The 19,383-nt window shown below is 40.8% G+C and overlaps 1 protein-coding gene across 8 annotated transcripts in view; it reads left to right on the top strand.

Moving 5' to 3' along the window:
- The window catches only part of CACNA1D (calcium voltage-gated channel subunit alpha1 D), a 413,019-nt gene that overhangs the window by 307,913 nt on the left and 85,723 nt on the right, over positions 1-19,383 (top strand). For 7 of the 8 annotated variants that reach the window (XM_077128982.1, XM_077128983.1, XM_077128981.1 and 4 more), the window contains 7 exons: positions 8,282-8,369; positions 8,652-8,711; positions 9,708-9,734; positions 13,777-13,937; positions 14,944-15,169; positions 15,301-15,508; positions 18,035-18,155. In XM_077128982.1, the coding sequence (XP_076985097.1) occupies positions 8,282-8,369; positions 8,652-8,711; positions 9,708-9,734; positions 13,777-13,937; positions 14,944-15,169; positions 15,301-15,508; positions 18,035-18,155 (891 nt within the window). The remainder of the gene's footprint in view (positions 1-8,281; positions 8,370-8,651; positions 8,712-9,707; positions 9,735-13,776; positions 13,938-14,943; positions 15,170-15,300; positions 15,509-18,034; positions 18,156-19,383) is intronic. The other variant, XM_077128988.1, reaches the window with a different exon arrangement.

Raw genomic sequence — 19,383 nt, 5'->3', positions numbered from 1 at the left:
TAAGAACAGAGATTTTGCACAGACAACATGAATATAGATTCCCACCATAAGATGACCCAGCACAGATGGTTCTGCAACTTGGCTTTCACTTAACCATTTGCTGTAGATTTCTTTATATGCCTTTTAACAACATTTTGACTATTTTCAATAAATTGCCACTATAAAAATTGCTGCAATGAATTATATATGCTATAGCACATAAACCTCTACTCGATAGCAGTTGTCAGAATTGTGGTTTTATGCTTGTTTGTGTGATTATCTGATTAATGTCTTTCTCTCCCATGAGATTATGAGCTCCATGGGGACAGGAACAGGGTCTGCTTCTGCTCTCTGTTGTGTCACTGGTACCTCATACAGCGTTTGTCATGCATGTGACACTCAAAGGTTGTTTGTTGAATGAAAGAATGTAGAAAAGTATATTTAGTAAGTGCGTCATACATGTCAGACACTGTTGAATGGACTGTAAATGCATTCATTTATTATTCCTCACACCACTCTGTGAGACAATCACTGAACAGATGAGGAAACTGAAACACAAGGAAGTTAAGTGACTTCCCAAGATGCATGATTATTAAGCATCAAAGCTGGGGTCTGAACCCTATTTCTGCCAGAGTGCACTTTAGCCATCATGCTGTACTGATTCCCTACAAAGACACTTGTCTCTGCACACTTGTACTCACTCACTCTCTTATAGGAGCGGTTACAAGAAAGGGTTTTGTTAGGTCAAAGAAGATACCCATTTTAGTGAATGTTGTGCCAAAGTTTACATTCCTTCCAATAGTGTAAGTGCCCATTTCCCCAGACCTTTGCTCATTCCAGCACTTCAGTGTTCCTTGTGCTGCCCCACACTGCCTCTACAGTCCCCCATCCCTGTAGTGTATGGTCTCTACTCCAAAAATTGTCTAACTTGCAGTGATCTTGGAATCACAGAGCTAGAAAGGGTTTGGAGATATTTTGCTTGTGACCTAGTGATCATAGGCGGGTCACAGTAGTCATGATGACATAGTAGTTGACAAATGTCGAGTGTGTATACTATGCCTTGTGAAAGCAGAACATGTTGCTTATATTGTCATATTTACTTCTTACAATAGCCCTCTGAAATACAGATACAACTATTATAAACTTTTTACAGCTGAGGACTGGCCAAGGCCATCCAGCCAGTAAGTGTCCGGGCTGGGGTTAGGACCTCATCTGTCAGAGTTCAGAGCCCATCTTTTTCATCTACATTATTCTGTCCCATATAGCCATGCTGGCCAGACCCACATAGCCAGTCAGTACCAAAGATCCTGACTCCCCTCAAAATACCCATTCCCGAACATCCATCTTTGATGGAAGGCAAAATAGTGGAAACCTTTGTCTCAGGTGAGTTGCTTATTTAGGATAGATTCTCAGAGAAGAGCATTTTGTATAAAGGTCTCTACCGTTCAGTTCCTAAACTGAGGATTTCTACTTGGGAAGAGGACAGTTCCAGGTTTTGTGTGTCAGGACCCATTGATGTGGAGCCTCTTGAGTTCACATTGGGACTTACTGTATCTAGCTGTCTGACCTTGACATCTTGGTCCTTTATTTGCATTGCTTTTGTTGTACTCTTCTATATCATAATGAAATTGCCTGTGTTCAACCTGAAGGGGTTACAGTGGCTGACTTGCTAAAAGAGGATAAGAAGAAAAGGAAGTTTTGCTGCTTTCGCCAACGCAGGGCTAAAGATCACGGTAAATTACTGCAATTGAACTTCTCTTTGAAGACTCTGTTTCCAAGATCTGCAATGCCTTTTCCTTTCACTTGGGCATTGTGTGAAGTGCATGTGCCAGTGTGATGTATTTGTAAGATGCCTACGTTTTAATTGCTTGATTTCTCTGAAACTTGGGCAAGTTGTTTTCTTCTTGTTTTCCCCCCAAATGTGTGTGTTTACCAAGCAGTTTCTTCTTTGTTTGCACTGTACCTTTTAAAGAAACAGCTGACCCAGTTCAGAAAATGAATATTCTTAGACTGAAAGATACACTTTTTAAATACTTTTTCCCAAATAATGTTTTCTAATCTAAAGTGTTTAGAAAGTCCATTAATGCTATTTGATTGATTTTTTCCAGGTTGCATTTTTCAAATTCCCTTTTGATCTTCCAGTCTCTAGCTGTTTTGCCCAGGTGCATACTAATACTAGTAGTGGCAGTTTCAAGAATGAAGTGAAAATATACTTCAGCAAGAGTTTTTGAGCACTTGCCTTTTGCTAGGGGGTCTAAGGAAGGGGGTTAATGTGACACATAGTTAAGTTTCAAGCTATAAAATAATACCAAGCATAGTCCCTTTTCAGAAACTCTGCAGTTAACAGTTAGGTCCATTCTCATGCAAGTAGTTATGTGAACAACTGGCTTCCTGCCTGCCCTGCTGAAGTTACCACCGTGGTTTAATCAGCAGCACAAAGCTTTGCCTGTGCACACTGGCACAGCTGACCTATTTTCTGCCACCAAATCATCCCTGGTTGGACAAATCTGGAGAGAGGTCTCTGAAGAGATTCAAACTGCAGAGATACAAAGCCAACTGCTAAAAGAACAAAAACGATGCATTGCACTGTATTCTTTGATGTGGAGTCTGCTACCCCTGAGAATGTTGACCTCAGAGGGTGTGGAAATCGGGCTTGGACAGTCCACAGATGGTCTGAATGCAGGTTGTATTAGAGTCCTTGTCTCAGCAGAAGGCCTAAAGCGGAAAGGAACAGAGAGATTGTCAGATACATTCCCTTGTCATTCGGAGAGGACAGTGTAGCCTGGAGAGGAGCAGCGGGAGCTTGACTGTGGTTGGGCAATGAGTTAAGGACAGATGGGGCAGACTTATTTAGCCACAGTATTTACAGAGAATTTATGAAGAAAAGCTTCCTGAAAGTTTACACAAGAATGTGGGCCATGTCATGGACATAAGAAAAATGTTTTCAAAAATTGGCTTAGGAATACACCATAGGAATATGAATGATTCTTGTCCCCAGAAGAGAAGAAACCCTTCCTTCAACCTCTTGAATTGGGACTTGGACCTTGTGACTTTTAAGGAATTTTTGTGACTTCTCATTTAGCCTTCTGCGATCTTCAGGGATAGGTAGCAACCAAATATTTTCAGGAAGCTCTACTTTGAGTGGGAATAGTCTATTATTGACTAAAATACCCAGTGACTCTAAAGAAGGGCCCTGAAGCTGCTAGTAAGGTGTATGGCAGGGACACTTGCTTGAATGTTGCATAATCTGTATCACTGGGTTATACAGAAATAGTTGTAGTTATTGTCTTAGCATAATTTTTGCTTTAGACATAGAAACCTTGGTCTGGCCTTGACCCTCCTTTTCTAAGATTTGGCCTCTTTACTGTGAGAGTCTGTTATCCTGTGTCAGCCAAGCATGTCACCACGAGCACACTAAAATTCCTTCAGGAGTTGGCTGAGACCTTTTTGGATTTGGCAGGCACATTACATCTTGCACTGCTCATTTGTCCAATCTTATATCCCCACCACTTTGAAAGGGGAAAATGAGAAGGTTTAGGCTGTTGGGACATGGAAGAAAAACGAAAAGAAATCCCTGAGTGTACAGGAAAGCCTGTCCAGTGGAGAACAGAGGTATGAGGCTTATAGAGACCCAGGACATCTGTGAACAAAGCGGTTGGTATGAAAGGTTGCAGAAAGAGGCTAAGGAGACTTTAGGCTCAGATTAGTATGTAGCATCCCTTTGGATTGTCTTGATTACAGGATCCAGGTGGCCTTTGGCTGACTCAAGCTCGCTCCTGTGATGTGTTCTATTTCCCAGGGCATTCTGAAATAATATCTCCTGGGCAGGCTAATGAACTCCTGTCTAAGCCTCCTGCGAGATGGCAGGCAGGAACTTTGCATATTTCTTGATCCCTTCTCTCCTTGAAGAACTGGTAGAACACAGGGAAACCCCCTTGATGCTGGTGGTAAAACCAGACAGTTTGCAGGTCAGAAGTAAATGGATTTTAGAGATGATATTGCCTAGCATCTCTGAATAGATCAAGTTAATCAGCCCACAGAGTAAGAGGGGGCTTGACCCCACAGCACCTAAGGATGAGGACTGAGCTTTCCTGACATCTTGTCTAGAATCTATAACCATGTTAGCCTCCATCATAGAAGGCAGATTTTGATATGCCTCTTAATGGTGAAAATAATTTTGGGGCTGCCTACTTGAACCCACGCGAAGTCTCATTCACCATGTGTGTGTGTGTCTCCGTGTGTATATGTGCATGGTTGAAAAGTATATTGTTCTTCAGAATGAGAGTAGAGAAACCTTTGCACATTGGTGAAAAACTGCAAATTGGTGAAAAACTATTAGTTGTACTGACCTGAGAAACGCTGTATTTCCCCTGGTTTGTTTGTATGGCATTGCCATGGTGGCACCCAGAACCAGTACAAGATGCTGAAGAAAAATGCGACCCATCATCCACATGGAGTGCTCCAAATAGTGGCCCATCTCGGGCTGCCCAGGCAGGCTGCAGCCCACGATGTGCTTGGCTACGATCCACTTTACCTCCTGACCAACAGCAGCATATAGGGCTTCTCAGTGCATCACACTCTAAGCCTCAGAGCTCTCCCCAGAAATCTCAGTGCCTTGAGTAGACTGCAGAACACAGGCCCTGAGCATTTCCAGATTTTGAGCAAGCAAATCTTAGGAAAAAATCAGCATCCCATTACAGGTGACAGATTTGTCTTAGTTCCACATTGTGCCCAAAATCACTGAAAATAGTTTTTTTTTTAATTTATAAAACAAAATTTTTCCAATAAAGTCCTAAGATTCCTTGGAATGTATCAGGGTAAAGGAGTTAGAGATTTTCCACATGTAGCTCCCTGCCCTGGTTTACTTCTGCAAAAGAGGGACTGATACCTGCAGGTGAGCTGGTGGGGTCTGAGACCTCTCTCTGCCTGAACCCCTGATGAGGCCTTGCCACTTGTCAGCAAGTAACACTGAATCACTGCTGAAGGGGATGAGGTGGTCTTCCTGAATGGGCAGCCATGATGCTACAGCAGCCACTTAGGAAGAAGGGCACGGGCTCTAGTAATTTCCTCATGAACTTACTTATGTGGGCTGTTGTAACCTTTTCTTTTGGGATTTTTATAAAATCCCAGTAATCACCATAGAAGCTTGATTTTCGTATTATTCCTAATACCGGGTTTCTCTCCCGAATGTAGTCTGGCAATATGCCAGGTTTCTATGAGCTCGTGTTATCATACTAGCAAACCAACTGTGATGGATAATAGATATGCTTGCTTTTGGAATTTGCTGATTTGTGGAGTTTTAAGTAGAATATGCCAAAACCACAGGTGTGGGGTGGTATGGTGGAAAGAATGCTGGATGGAAATCAGTAGAATTGGGTTATCATCGCAGCTTTGTCATGTCTGAACCGTGTCCTAAGGCAGGTCATTCAGTTTTTCTCATCTGTGGAATCACAGTTTGTTCACGTAATCTCAGACGTTCTCTGTCAGTTCTAGTAATCTGTGAGTCTATATTTATATGTCTTGATTTTTTTAAATGTAGATGAGATACTACTGGGGCCAAGTAAAGTAAAATTCATATCAAGTTATTAACATTCAAAAAGAGAAGATATATGTGGTGTAAGTGTAAGGTAAAATGTTGTAATATGCAAATGAGCGCTTTGGTTATGCCCCCTGGGCTTGATTTTTTTATGTACTGTTGGAAAAGGAAATGCTGATCTGTGATAGGGAGCAAGAGGCTGGACTGGAAAGAGAGGTTGCCAGGGCCCCAATTAGAGCTTGATTCCCATGCTCAGATTCAGGGACTAGATCAAGGTTCATTTCCAGGGCCAAATGAGGCCACCAAATTCTAGCATAGTCACTGTCCTCTTTCTCTTCTTTACCTCTCCATTCCACCTCCTCAGCCCTGGCGACATCACGCTAATGTAGATTTACTGAATTAGATGATAATAGCTAAGTTTAAGACAGAAAACATACACACCAAGAGTGGTAGCCAAAGTTGATTCAGAAGAAAGATTATTCACATTAGATACGTACATGGGGCAATACACATGGTCAGGGTACAGTGACATAGGGTTTGGACCTACGGTGGAGGGTTGCTTTTCTTTCAGGGAGCTCCAGAAGGGCTTTTTGGTGATAATAGTATGAGTTAACATTTATGAGCCTCGCTGATCACAGAACACTGTGGACCCAGAACTACATGTGCCTTACCTCATTTTTATCGGCCACCCAAGGGTCTCCCATTTTTTTACCTGTATCTGAAGAGAAGGGTAACCCAGTGAGAGGAACGCGCATAGCAATGAACTTCATTGAGTTTTACAATCCTGTCGTCTCTTTGCTACAGTCAGAGCATGGAACAGTCATGGAAAGGAGAAATGCATGAGTAGCTTCCTCTTGTGTGTGTGTGTGTGTGTGTGCATTTTAATGGAGTTTTTTGTTAAAGGTTTTTACATATTGGATTATGGTGGTTTGGGGTTTGTTTTTGTTTGACTGTTTTTTTGCATGGAATGGTAAAAAAGTGAACCAAGATTTGAAGTTGGTGTGTTTTGACTTAACTAAGGAAAAATTAAAATGATTACTCTAGAAGAACACCAGTAGTGTAATATAATTCTGTAGTTTTATTCATTTGGTCTTTACTTTTGAAATCTACTTCAACTTTCCTGGACATGGCTATCGCTCCCACCCAGGTGGGCTCAGTTCCTTGGCTACTAACAAAAGGAAAGGGATATTCTTTTTTGGTACCCTCAGGTCTCTGGGCTCCTCCAGTCAGGTCCACCTTCATCCTTGCAATAATTTTATTGTGTCTCTCACCTGAGCAGGGGCAGCAGATGTGCAGCTGTGTAGATGGCTAATTGATTCCAATGCCTTTTCCCTCCAAGCCTGGGTTTGCCCTCAAAATCTTCACCATAACACTTGAGCACCATACCAGTGAAACTAGAAGCATCCTTGCAAAGGTCTTCCTATTGACACCAAAAAGATCTATAAAAACAGTTGCTACAATTCAGAATTACGCCTAAGGGAAGAGAAATGCATGTGCTTATGGGGCTCTGTACCATTTCAATGTTCAGTGACCTCCTCTCCTACCCTCACAGCAGAATTAGTAATTCCTTACTCTCTGCTTCTGGAATTCCTTGCACAGAACCTTCTGGTAGCACTTTTTGCAGTTCATTGAAATCTGCTGGGGGGTGCCTCTCCCACTGGTCCTCCTAGATAGGTGCGGTACCTTGTTCCTCTTTGAGCACCCATACCTCCTTCACTGCTTCACTGCCTGATCTCTGCACATGTGTGTCATGTGTATCGGGTTGAGTCAAATGGATAAGAAAAATGCCATGTGCCATATGGTAGCTGTGGGTAGGTGGGTAAAGGTGTGTGTACCTGAACTTCCAGACCCTAGTGGACACATTTCTACATTTCCTCCACTTAACCTGCTCAGGATCCTGCTGTGGAGAAGTGAGACATGCCCAGGGACCCCAGTGGCCCTGGGACTACAGGCAGCTCTGCCCTCTGGTCACTGGTTTGGAGGAAACCTTCCCCTTCCTCTTCTTCTACTCTTAAGACGATATTTCCTTGGCACTTTAGTGCCAGGCTATTTGTAAATGTCTTCTGCATATCAGTTTCACCAGCTCAGAGAACATGAACTTCAGATAAAGTAGTTAAAAATGAGTAAAGTCCTTAGATTTTTTTATTTTTTTTTTAACATGGGCAGGCACCAGGAATCGAACCTGGGTCCTCTGGCATAGCAGGCGAGCATTCTTGCCTGCTGAGCCACCGTGGCTTGCCCAGTCCTTAGATTTTTAAAAAAGATTTTGTGTATGCCACCCACAATACTTCTTCTCCTTCAAGCATATTTAAAATAGGAATTTATTTATGAAATAGTAACGCTACTCACAGATTTTCTAGAGACTGCTTGTTGAGGAAAGCAAAGATATGACTGTTACCGAGATGTTTTGGTGTTGTCTCAGTGTCTCAATATCCTCCTAATCTGAAAATTAGGAGGATAAGCTGTTGCCAGGCACAGTGACAGGACTCAGTTAGACCCCTAGGTTTCTTTTCTTGAGAAAGGATGGATAGAATTTTCTTCTGGTGAAGGTGTCTGTGGGCTTTCTTGGCAGATGTCACAGAAGCAAAACTCTGGTACTGTAGGAGATGCCTCACTTCTCTTTACATACTTTTTCTGGCCAAGCCCCTGAGGAGCTCTACATTACCTTCCTCCCAAGTTCCCAGAGAGTTCTGTATCTGCACTGCTCCCAGGTCTATCTATAGTGCCTCCAGCGAGCTGTCTAAAGTATTTTCTTCCCCCCTACAGCTAGCATGCCTACCAGTGAGACTGAGTCCGTGAACACAGAGAATGTAAGTGGTGAAGGCGAGAACCAGGGCTGCTGTGGAACCCTCTGGTGAGTATAGATGCCATTTGTCCTCCTTTTTCTTCATATCTTCTTAGAAAAGGAAATGGTGATGAAGACACCCAAGTTTTCCATGGAAACCTGGAGCCATGGTTTTAGGTACAAGAGAGGGGGGTGAGCTCACTCTGTACTCCTCAGCATTCTTTCTCCTATCCCAAGTCACTCGGTCTCCCCAGCACATTGCATGCCTTTTCTTAAAGTAATTCCTCCTGCTGAGGTGGAGTCTGCTGAAGAACAAACCAGCTAATCTAGCAATTCCACTGTGTTCATTAGGTGCTGGTGGAAAAGAAGAGGCGTGGCCAAGACTGGGCCTTCTGGGTGTCGGCGGTGGGGGTAAAAGGCCTGATTTTCCTTAAAGTGTGGTTTTGGCATCAGTGCTTTTGAATGGCACAGCTGCTGACTAGAATGTGCTGCATATTTAAGTTTTCCTTCACTCATGGGATTTTCCAACCTCATACATAGTGGCTGGATATTGAGGCCCTGCCCTCCTTTGCTCATGGCACTTCTTTGGGAGCACTGCACCACCCTCTCCTGACAAAGGAGGACACCATCACATTAATATCCATTGGCTTTTTTGTAGATGATCTGGGCTGTAGTGGCATGGTTACCAGTCATATGGAATGTGCCTTGTGCTACCTGCTTTAGGGGAGCCTCTGGATAGTTTTGTTTTGTTTGCTTCTTGCTGGTATCCTTTAGGTCTTATTTCTGTAAAGTCCAGGTGTAGTTTCCAAGAGAACTGAATTTTCTCCTTGACAAAGTTTCATAAAAATGATATGTTATGAGCAGAATGCTCAATAGTTAACAAAATGATTTTGCCTTTACATTCTTGCTCAGCCCTCCTATAACAATTGTGAAGTGGGCATGGAGTAGGTTTGTCTTCCCCACTTTATAGATGACAACACTGAGGCTCAAAAAGGTATTCTGCTTGCATATGGTCACTCAGGTAGTGACAACAGGGCGAGGATTTTAACCTGTGTCTTCTCATTCCTTGTCCAGTGTTCCTTTTGCTATAGTAACAACAGGTGCTGTTGTTGAGATGAGTGGCTGAGTTTCAGTTTGGGAAACATGGGGTAGGGATAAAGAGCCCCTAGCATCACCCCCATTTGCCAGGGCCACACAGTCTTTTCTTGTCTGGACCCTCAAGACTGCTCAACCTGGCCCTAGAAGTCCTTGCTTTCTGCTCTTCTCTTAACCCAGCTGGCCTTCTGCAGTAACCTGGGAATGCTAAGTCCAAGCTTCTGTGCATGAATTTTGTGGTACCTCAGCTGCAATATTGAAGGATATTATGTTTAGGACTTCCTAATGTGAATCTCTTTGTTTTTCTTTCAGCCAAGCCATCTCAAAATCAAAGCTCAGGTGAGTATTTTCCTACTTTTTCTTTAGACTGTGTGTTGTTTCCTCCCTTCTAAAACTTCTGAATTTTATGTAGAATTGTTCTGACTTGATTTTTACTATATAGGTTGTAACATTAATGTTGAAGATCAGTCCATTAAAAATTAAGCACCTGCCTTGGGAAGCAGATGCTGAAGGTCTCCTTGCAAAACAAACAAATCAAAACACAGTAACAAACAGTTGTGTTTCCCACCAGTCCTTCATACATCTCTCTGAGTCATTTCTCTAAGATATTTCTTGTCACTTTTCTGCTGAAAAGCTTTCCATAGGAGGGGGTTTAAGAGGTTTTTGAGCGTACTCATAATGTTCTGTTTCTTGATCTGGGTGGGTGCAGGTACATGTTCAAGTTGATAAAAATTTGTTAATTCAGATGACTATGATTGGTGTACTTTTCCATATAAATGTTATTTTCAATAATAATAACATATTACCACCATACACAATAATTAACTTGAACTGGACATAGCCCTAAATTTAAAAACCTAAAGCTATTACAATTCTAGAAGAAAACAGGGAAAAAATCTGTGTGACCATGAGTTAGACAAAGATTTCTTAGATACAACATCAAAAGCACTGTCCATAACAGAAAACATAAATAGATTCTGTTTCATCAAAATGGAAACTTCTGATCTTTGAAAGATACTGTTAAGAAAAGAGATAAGCCACAGACTGGAAGAAAAATATTTATAACATACTTATTGTTAAAGGACAGTATCAAGAACATATAAAGAATAGTGTCAAAAATAAGAAAAACAGCAACACAATAAAAAATGGGCAAAAGATTTGAACAGCACATCACAAAAGAAGAAATACAGATGGCAAATAAGCAGCTGAAAAGACGCTCAATACCATTGGTCATTAGGAAAAGGCAAATTAAAATCACAAGTAAGATACCTTTGTATACCTTTTAGAATTTATCAAATTAAAAAATCTGACAATACCAAGTTCTGACAAGGATACAGAACAGTGGGAATACACATACATTTCTGGTGAAATGTCAAATGACATAGCAATTTTTATTTTAATGCAGTTTTATTGACCTATATTCACATACCATATAAATCATCTGAAGTGTACAATCACTGGCTCACAATATCCTCACATAGTTTTGCATAGAAGCCCGTGACCAATTTTAGAACATTTTTGTTACTCCATTAGAGAAATAAAAATAAAAAAGGAAACCCAAATCTTGACATACTCCTCCCCCCCATTACTGACCCATAGAATTGGTGCAATATGTTTGTTACTGTTAATGAAAGAGTATTAAATTACTGTTAACTATAGTCCATAGTTTGCAGTGGGTCTATTATTAGCTGCTTGTATTAGTGTCATACATTTGTTCTAGTTTATGAAAGAACTTTTTAATATTTGTACAGTTAATCACAGATGTTGTCCACCACAAGATTCACTGTTACACATTCCCAACTTTTAACTTCCAGCTTTCTTTCTGGTGACATGAAATTTCCCCTTTCCTCTGAAAACTTCCCCTTCCCACCACATTCATGCACCATTCAGTACTGGACACAATGATTTTTAAAAACAATTTGCCAATTTCTTATAAAATTAAATATATATTTGCCGTATGACCCAGCAAACCCTCTTCTTAAGGTATTTATCTAAGATAAATGGAAACATATGTCTATACAAAAAAATCCTTTATGTGATTGTTTCTAGCAGCTTTATTCATAATTGCCCTAAAGTAGAAATAACTCAAATAGCCATCAGATGCTTAATGGTTAAACAAGCTGTTGCAGTCACACTGGGGAATACTACTCAGCAACAAAAAGAAACAGACAACTGATACATGCAGCAATACAATGAATCTCAAAATTATTTTGCTAAATGAAAGAAGCCAGTCTCAAAAGGCTATGTGATGTGTGATTCCATCTATGTGACATTTTGGAAAAAAGCAAAACTGAAGCACAGTAAACAAATCAGTAGTTGTCAGGAGCTGGTGGTGAGGAGAGTTCATTAACTACAAATGGTCATAAAGGAACTTTTCTGAGTGATAGAAATACTCTATATCTTGATTGGGATGGTAGTTATAAAACAATATAAGTAGAAAGGGTAAATTTTGCTATATGTAAATTATATCTCAATAATCGTTACTTAAAAAATTGAAAGTCTTTCCATGGTTCCCTCTTGTCAGAGGGTATATATAAATTCTTTCTTATTTAGCCCCTCCCTGACCTTCTGCCTCATCTTTTGATACTCTCCCATATCCCCCATTTAGTAGCTGTACTGGACTTCTCAGTTTTCAGACATATCACTTACTCCGTTGCTCCCCACCTCACTACTTCTGGCCATACAGTCTTCTTTGGACAGACTGTCCTTCATCCTTTCTCTCAGAGATAACTCTGAGAGAGTAACTCTCTCACAGATTCAGCCCAAATGTCAACTTTTTGGAGAAGCCTCCCCTGACTCTTCAAACACCATCTGTGGTTCCCTTCTCTTTGCTCCTGTACCCTGCACCTGAGAACAGCATACCATGTGTATTTATAGTTGTTGATTTGCCATACCCCTAATGTACTGTTCAAGGTAGGGGCCATAGGACCATGCCTTCTTCATCTCCATATACCCAGTTCGTGGCATGGGTCCTGGTATAACGTCAGTGCTTTGAAACACTGGTCTCGTGAAAGAACAGGCCTGGCTGCTTAAAACCCTGTGAGGGGCGAGATAGGGAGTGCAGTAGGATTCAGGAATGAGACAATGAGGTCTCATCGATTTGGGTGACACATGTAATTTGTCACTGCAGCACCCCCAAGTGAGTTTTGTTCAGGACACCTTGCTTATGTGTGCTGAATCATGTATCATAGAAGAAAACCAGCCTCAAATAAAACAGAGCCTTTAGTGTCCTCAGTAGAATTTTTCACAGTGATCATCTTGTTTCTGACTGCTATTACCATTGGAAACCACAAAACAAGAGCAATCATAAAATGTATCTTGCTTGTTCCAGGTCTTGGTGAAGAGTTAGCAGAATTCTTCCTTTGCATGATTTCTGGGTTGCAGTTTTGTGGGTTTGTTTTTTTTTTTAGCATAGCAACTCAGCAGCTTGGACACAGTCTGCAGATTCTTCTTGACTCAGGCCTCTAGAAGAAGTGCCACCCCATCCCCATCAGTGATCACAGTCTGGAGAGGACTGGCATCACCACTTAGCTGGTCCTTCCCTGGGACCCAGGGCACAGAGCAGCAGCTAGTGGCATGCTTTACCGAACCATCTCCTTGTGGCAGGGAACATTTTCCACGAGAAACAGGCTAAGGGAGGGAATATTTTCCCTAATTACAAACAGGAACTGAAAGTAGGTGGAGGACATGCTACTTGTCTGTTTGACTCAGCTCATTTTATTTTTATGAAAACATGATTCAATATTGGCTGTTTTCCTAAAGGTATATTTTCAGCATCACAAGTTAGAAAGTGTACCTAATGACTCAGTATGAAGACTCATGTCCTATTCAGCTTTGACAAGTGCCAGGTTCCAGCGGAAACTCAAAGATTTAACAATGGATTGAAAGGTGTCCTAAAAAGAAAACTGGTTTGGGAGCACTTTGCTGCCTGATAAATTCTTGGTGGTAACTGAGATGCTGGGGAGTAAGCTAAATGGCTTTCTGCACTGACAGCACGCACAGATCCATGTCCCATATGATGGGTATATGACCTGCATAAACGTGCAAGTATAGCTTTGAGTCTGCATATGAATCAATAAATATTTAGATTTTCTAACCTATTTCATGGTTGCATATGACACATTCTAGTTTTCTAAGACTAGATAGGAAATAGCATGATCAATTCAATATTATACTTTTAAAGATTGAATTTTAAGACTGACATAATTTTATATTGCGAGCTCCTTTCATTTCTATGCCATTTGTTCTCTTCTTTCCTTCCTGCGTCTCCATCCCAGTCTAAACCTCCAGAGTGAAAACCAGATCATCTCTCAGTAATGTTTATTGGACATTTAGCTGCTCTATGTGGTGTTCCAGGCAGTAACGTTTGCTTCTCTTTCAGCCGACGTTGGCGTCGCTGGAATCGATTCAATCGAAGAAGATGTAGGGCTGCAGTGAAGTCTGTCACGTTTTACTGGCTGGTTATTGTCCTGGTGTTTCTGAACACATTAACTATTTCCTCTGAGCACTACAACCAGCCTGACTGGTTGACACAGATTCAAGGTACAAGCAGTAGCTCTTCTCTTTTGTTCTGAATTTTAAAGATTCCTAAGGCTGGCCTACTGCAGTTTAGTCTTATCTGAGCGATGTTTAATAAAGTATAGGAGCATTTCTCCTGAAGACTAACTCGAAAGAAGACAGGAACAGTCCAAACACTGGCAGCTTTCCTCCTTGTGTGCCTGGAGTTGGGATGCCATCCGTGCTGCATTGTGTAACACTTTGAAGTTGATTAGCGCCAACACGATCTCACTGTCCTAATTTGTGACAACCTAAGATCAAGAAATCTTGGAGTTGAAAGGGACTTCATATCCTTTCTCCCTGCCCCCAAGGGACGCTTTATCCTCTTCTATTATATTCTTGACAACTGATTATTGTTCCCCTGCCTTAAATACTCTAACTGTTTGTGGGAGGAGCTCATTTCCTGAGACAGCCCATTCTGGATTTGACAGGTTCAGTCCCTTACATCAAGTCAGTTTGTTTCCATCTAACTTTCCATCCTGCTTGGTGGTATTTTCTGCTGTTAAAAATTATGTCTTTAGGCTATTCCTTATATTATAGTGCTCTCAGCAAGACCAGACGGGTCTTTTCTTATGTGATTAAATAAAAACTGTAATATGATATGATGGTCTAAATGCAGACTCATAGACATTTAGGCCTAGAAAGCTTCAGAGATTAGGCAATAAACGTCTCCTCCCCATTTTATAGTCAATGAGACTGAGGCCCAAAGAAATAAAGTAATTTTTCCAGGGTCACACATCCAGGTAATGGTGAAAGCAGTACTAGAACCTGACAGAAAAATAGACTATACACATGAATGCCACATTTCTGCCCAGGGCTAAGATATTATAATGGATTCTCTGCAAACAGAGATGCAGGCATGATTGAGAAGGTGGTGTTTCCTGTGAGGACTGATAAGGAGGGAAGTATGAGGAGGTGTGAGGAGAAACAGCATGTCTGGGTGTCACCCACAGTGACATCCCAAGAATGTGTGCTCTCTTTGTCTTTCCAGATATTGCTAACAAAGTCCTCTTGGCTCTGTTCACTTGTGAGATGTTGGTAAAAATGTACAGCTTGGGCCTCCAGGCATATTTCGTCTCTCTTTTTAATCGGTTTGACTGCTTTGTGGTGTGTGGCGGAATTACCGAAACAATCTTAGTAGAACTGGAAATCATGTCACCCCTGGGGATCTCTGTGTTTCGGTGTGTGCGACTTCTAAGGATTTTCAAAGTGACCAGGTAAGAAAACATATCTCGCGGAAGGTATTTTCTAATGAGGTGGTGGTCAACCACATCCCCTGGTCAAGTAATGTTCTTTGCTCAGTCCTACCTGGGATGTTTTGTGCTCATGCCCTCATTGTGGTTTGCAGGCACTGGACCTCTCTGAGCAACTTGGTGGCATCCTTGTTAAACTCTATGAAGTCCATTGCTTCACTGCTGCTTCTGCTTTTTCTCTTCATTATCATCTTCTCCTTGCTTGGGATGCAGTTGTTTGGCGGCAAGTTTAATTTTGATGAAACACAAACCAAGCGGAGCACCTTTGACAATTTCCCTCAAGCACTTTTAACAGTATTCCAGGTGAGTTCTCCCTTTTCCCTCCCCTTTATGAGCAGCATAAGTATACCTTATTATCTGTCTATAACTCAGTAAGAAAAGAAAATCCATTTTTTATTGGTAATCTCTGCCCTAATAATAGTCTGGTAACTTTTGGCCATTTAAGTTATTCCTTTTGCATTATTTTCCAGTTAACTTTGTGATGTGATTTCATTAAATTAACTCTCTTGTTCTCTGTTTTTTTTTTTTTAAGACAACCAGACATATAACAAAGTGATGAACCAAAAACTTTTGTTTGATTTTGTGAGCTTTCTGAGGTTTCTGTAAGATAGGCTCTAAAATCCTCTTTTTATTCTTACCTAATTTCTAATTGCAGACAAGTTTTATAATCCTGGTTATAGTTGATTTATGCAAAGAAGTGAATTCTAAAGTCCTAATACTTTGGCGTATAGGCAGAGGAATCAGCCCTCTGTTGCTCTTTTTTGTTGTAAAGAGAATGGTCAGAGATTCTGAGGACACCTGTGCTGATAGAGCTTTGCTGGCCCTGGGCTGAGAAAGAAGCCACAGTGTCTCAGAGATGCACAGACCACTCTGCTGCTCAGAGCAATGTCATTTTCCCCACTACACCTGCCTCTGAGCTTAGCTGTTCTTTCTCCCTCTTATATTGTGAGCTGAGCCCCCACCTTAGGTAGAGCCTGGCAGATGAGTTTAAAAGAACCATCTGTCTTTGACATATGCCATGATGTCAGTGCATCATAGTCCTGCCGGAGAGGCAGGGTGGCATGGTGGGGAGGACAATGGACTTTGGGTTCCATGGTAACACTTTCTATACTCAGTTCTTTGATATTAGATGAGTCACCTATCCTTTTCTGAAAAAATGAGAGACCAGAATATCTAAGATTCATTGGCCATTCAGTTGTTCTTTTTTCCTATCTTAATTCTTTTAAAACAACCATTTAGTCATTCATTGATAACACATAACTGTGGTACAAAATTCATATGTTACAAAAGGATATAAAGTGACAAACGAATTTCCCTCCACCCCAGCTACTCATTTTCTCTTCTAGGAAACAATCACCATTAAGCAGTTTGTTGTATATTTGTTCCTAGATATAATCAACCTACCTATCTACCTGCCTACCTGCAGATAAAGTTACACAAATGGTAGCTAATTCTACAGACTGTTTTGCACCTTGCTTTTACCACTTAAAGTGTCATTAAAAGCCCTCCTTATTCGTCCATAAAAATTTGCCTCTTCCTTTTAAGGACTGTATAAATTCTGGGGTGTGGATGTAACATAACTCACGTAACTAGTCTCCTACTGATGAATATTTAGGTCATATCCAAGTTAGTACTCATTTTAACAGGACTGATGAATGAGCATCAAATGGTCCATGTATGAGAATATATGATAAATTCCCAGAAGCAAAATTATTGATTTAAGAGGTATGTCCATTTTAAACTTAGACCCCATTGACAAAGAACTCTCTCTTTAAGGTTATGTTAATTGAAACTCCACTAGCAATGTGAAAAATGCCTGTTGCCTCATTACCTTTCCTCCATGGTGGGTTTTCCAACTTTCTGATAGTTGCATGTCTGATGAGTGGAAGTGGTATCTCATTATAGTTTTAATTAGTATTTCTCTTATCATGAGTGAAGTTGGATATCTTTTCATATAGCCAAGAGTCATTTATAATTGTTCTTCTGTGAATTGCTTAATCTTTTCAAATTATTTGCTCATTTTTCTGCTTGGTCGTGATCCATGACAATTTAAATTTTTAAAATATCTAGGCCAGATGGAGATAAAGTTGTGCTCCTTATCTGAAAGATGGGGCATTTTTATATCGTTGTCCATGTTCGTCTGATTCTATTTCATGATAGTTTGAATTATTAAGTATCATCATTAAAGAAGATTAAATGTGAAATTTTAGGTAGTAATAGCATCTATTCATGAGATGGTTTGTGAATTTACACAAGGCATTTAGAATTCCCTGCTTCTAAACTCCTAAATGTAATTCTAAATTTCCATTTCATTTACTATGTGAAATACCATGCAGCAGTTAAAAAGAATGAGATGAACCTACCAACAATTGTTTTCAGAGTAAATTATTAAATAAAAACAAGTTACAGGAAAATTCGTGTAGCATAATATCCTTTTTATGTTCAAAAAGTCAGAGAGGATACCATCTGCCTGTTTACTCTAGATATGTGTATATGTAAGTAAATGCATTGATAAATGTCTTGAGAGTAATACACCAACAGCATGCTCTCTGGGGAGGGGGTTAAAAATGGGTGGGTGATGCATATGTCTAAGATACATAAATCTTATATGTAATGTTAGATTTTTTTCATGAGGAGTAACTCATATTTGTGTAATTAAAAATAATATATTGAAAACCCTGTGCAATGGCAGATGGATTTGCTCAGTGTACAATGGACTGCTTAAGGCAGCTTAAACCAGGTTTAGGCAGCTGCCGAGGAACCCTGGGACAGCATCTGTGACTTGTGGCACTGTCAGCTGTCAAACTGATACAAGTTTTGGCTTCTTAGATTCTGACAGGTGAAGACTGGAATGCGGTGATGTATGATGGCATTATGGCTTATGGAGGTCCTTCGTCCTCAGGAATGATCGTCTGCATCTACTTCATCATCCTCTTTATCTGTGGTAACTGTATCCTTCGAGTTGAATTCTTCTGCTCTGGGATCCAGATTTAGCTCTTTTCCTCTTAATCTTCTCTTGGTCTGTAAAGAGAAGACCAGGGTTTTGTTCTTGTTTTTTTTTGTTTTTCTTTCTGTGAATGTCCCTATAGTTCTGGTAGTGGTTGCTGTCGTGGTGGGGAGGTAAATGCCCTAGCCTTTCCATCTGAATATCTGCTCACCTTCAGTATAGCTGGGGGAATGGTACAGTGTAAGCAGAGTTCCAGTTAGGTTTTGAGAAATGAAAGCTGGCTAAATGAAAGGAAGTCAGGGAGAAAGAGCATGAGACAGCTCCCGTGCTAGTACCAGTGGTCATCCAGCTCAGTGTTGCATCTCCTCCATGTGCCCCAAGAGATACATAGGGCAATACAGATTATTCTCCATGTCATCTTCCCTGGGAGGTTAGGGATACAGCTGTGTCTTCATTAAGACTTAAGATTCCTATAAAGTAATTGTTCTTTGCTAATTTGAACATCTTTGGGGGTCGTGTCCGTTGGTTAGCTGCCCTGTCACACTGAGTAACTTTTTGCCAATGTGTTTTACCCTTTTCCCTGCCAAGAGTTACCTTCTAATTCTAGACTACCAGAATTGACTCTCAAGTCTGTATTTCCCTCAGTCAGACTCTTCATGGTCCTGTAACTTTTGTTTGAGTCTGTTTGATCTCGCTCTCTATCCTCCATGCCTAGCACAGGACCTAACATAAGGAGGCCCACAGTAAATGTTTGTTGAATGAGTTAGTGTACAAATACCTGAATATCACCTCTCAGTCTTCACCCTCCCATTTTAAAGACTCCTAATCTGGATTCTTCTCCTCAGGAATCCCAGATTTAGCTATATTACCCTTAATCTTCTCTTGGTCTTTAATGACTTTTCTTTGGTGTGAAAACCCCAGTACAGACCTGCTCTGGTTTTCTGGAAGGACAATGCTGTGTGTTGGAAAGTATTCTATGGAAATGCCTGTCTCAACATATATAAATCCTACTGGTCCCTCATCCCAGCTCTAATGCCCTTTCCTCCAGGGAGCCATTACTGCCCTGTCTCCTACCCAAAGATGAGCTCTTCCACCTCTGAGTGCCCATCAGACTGTATCTTTAACCACATGTAAGTCTGTCATATACTGAAATCTGAGTTGAGCACTTCTTGGTTGTTCTTCTTGGTTACTCAAGATTATATCTTTCTTGAGTCAGGGATCTTTTCTTTTT

Source organism: Tamandua tetradactyla, chromosome 15, assembly GCF_023851605.1.
Source record: "Tamandua tetradactyla isolate mTamTet1 chromosome 15, mTamTet1.pri, whole genome shotgun sequence".
NCBI lineage: Eukaryota > Metazoa > Chordata > Mammalia > Pilosa > Myrmecophagidae > Tamandua > Tamandua tetradactyla.
Note: the sequence above shows the minus strand (reverse complement) of the source record. Positions and strands in the feature narration are given on the sequence as shown.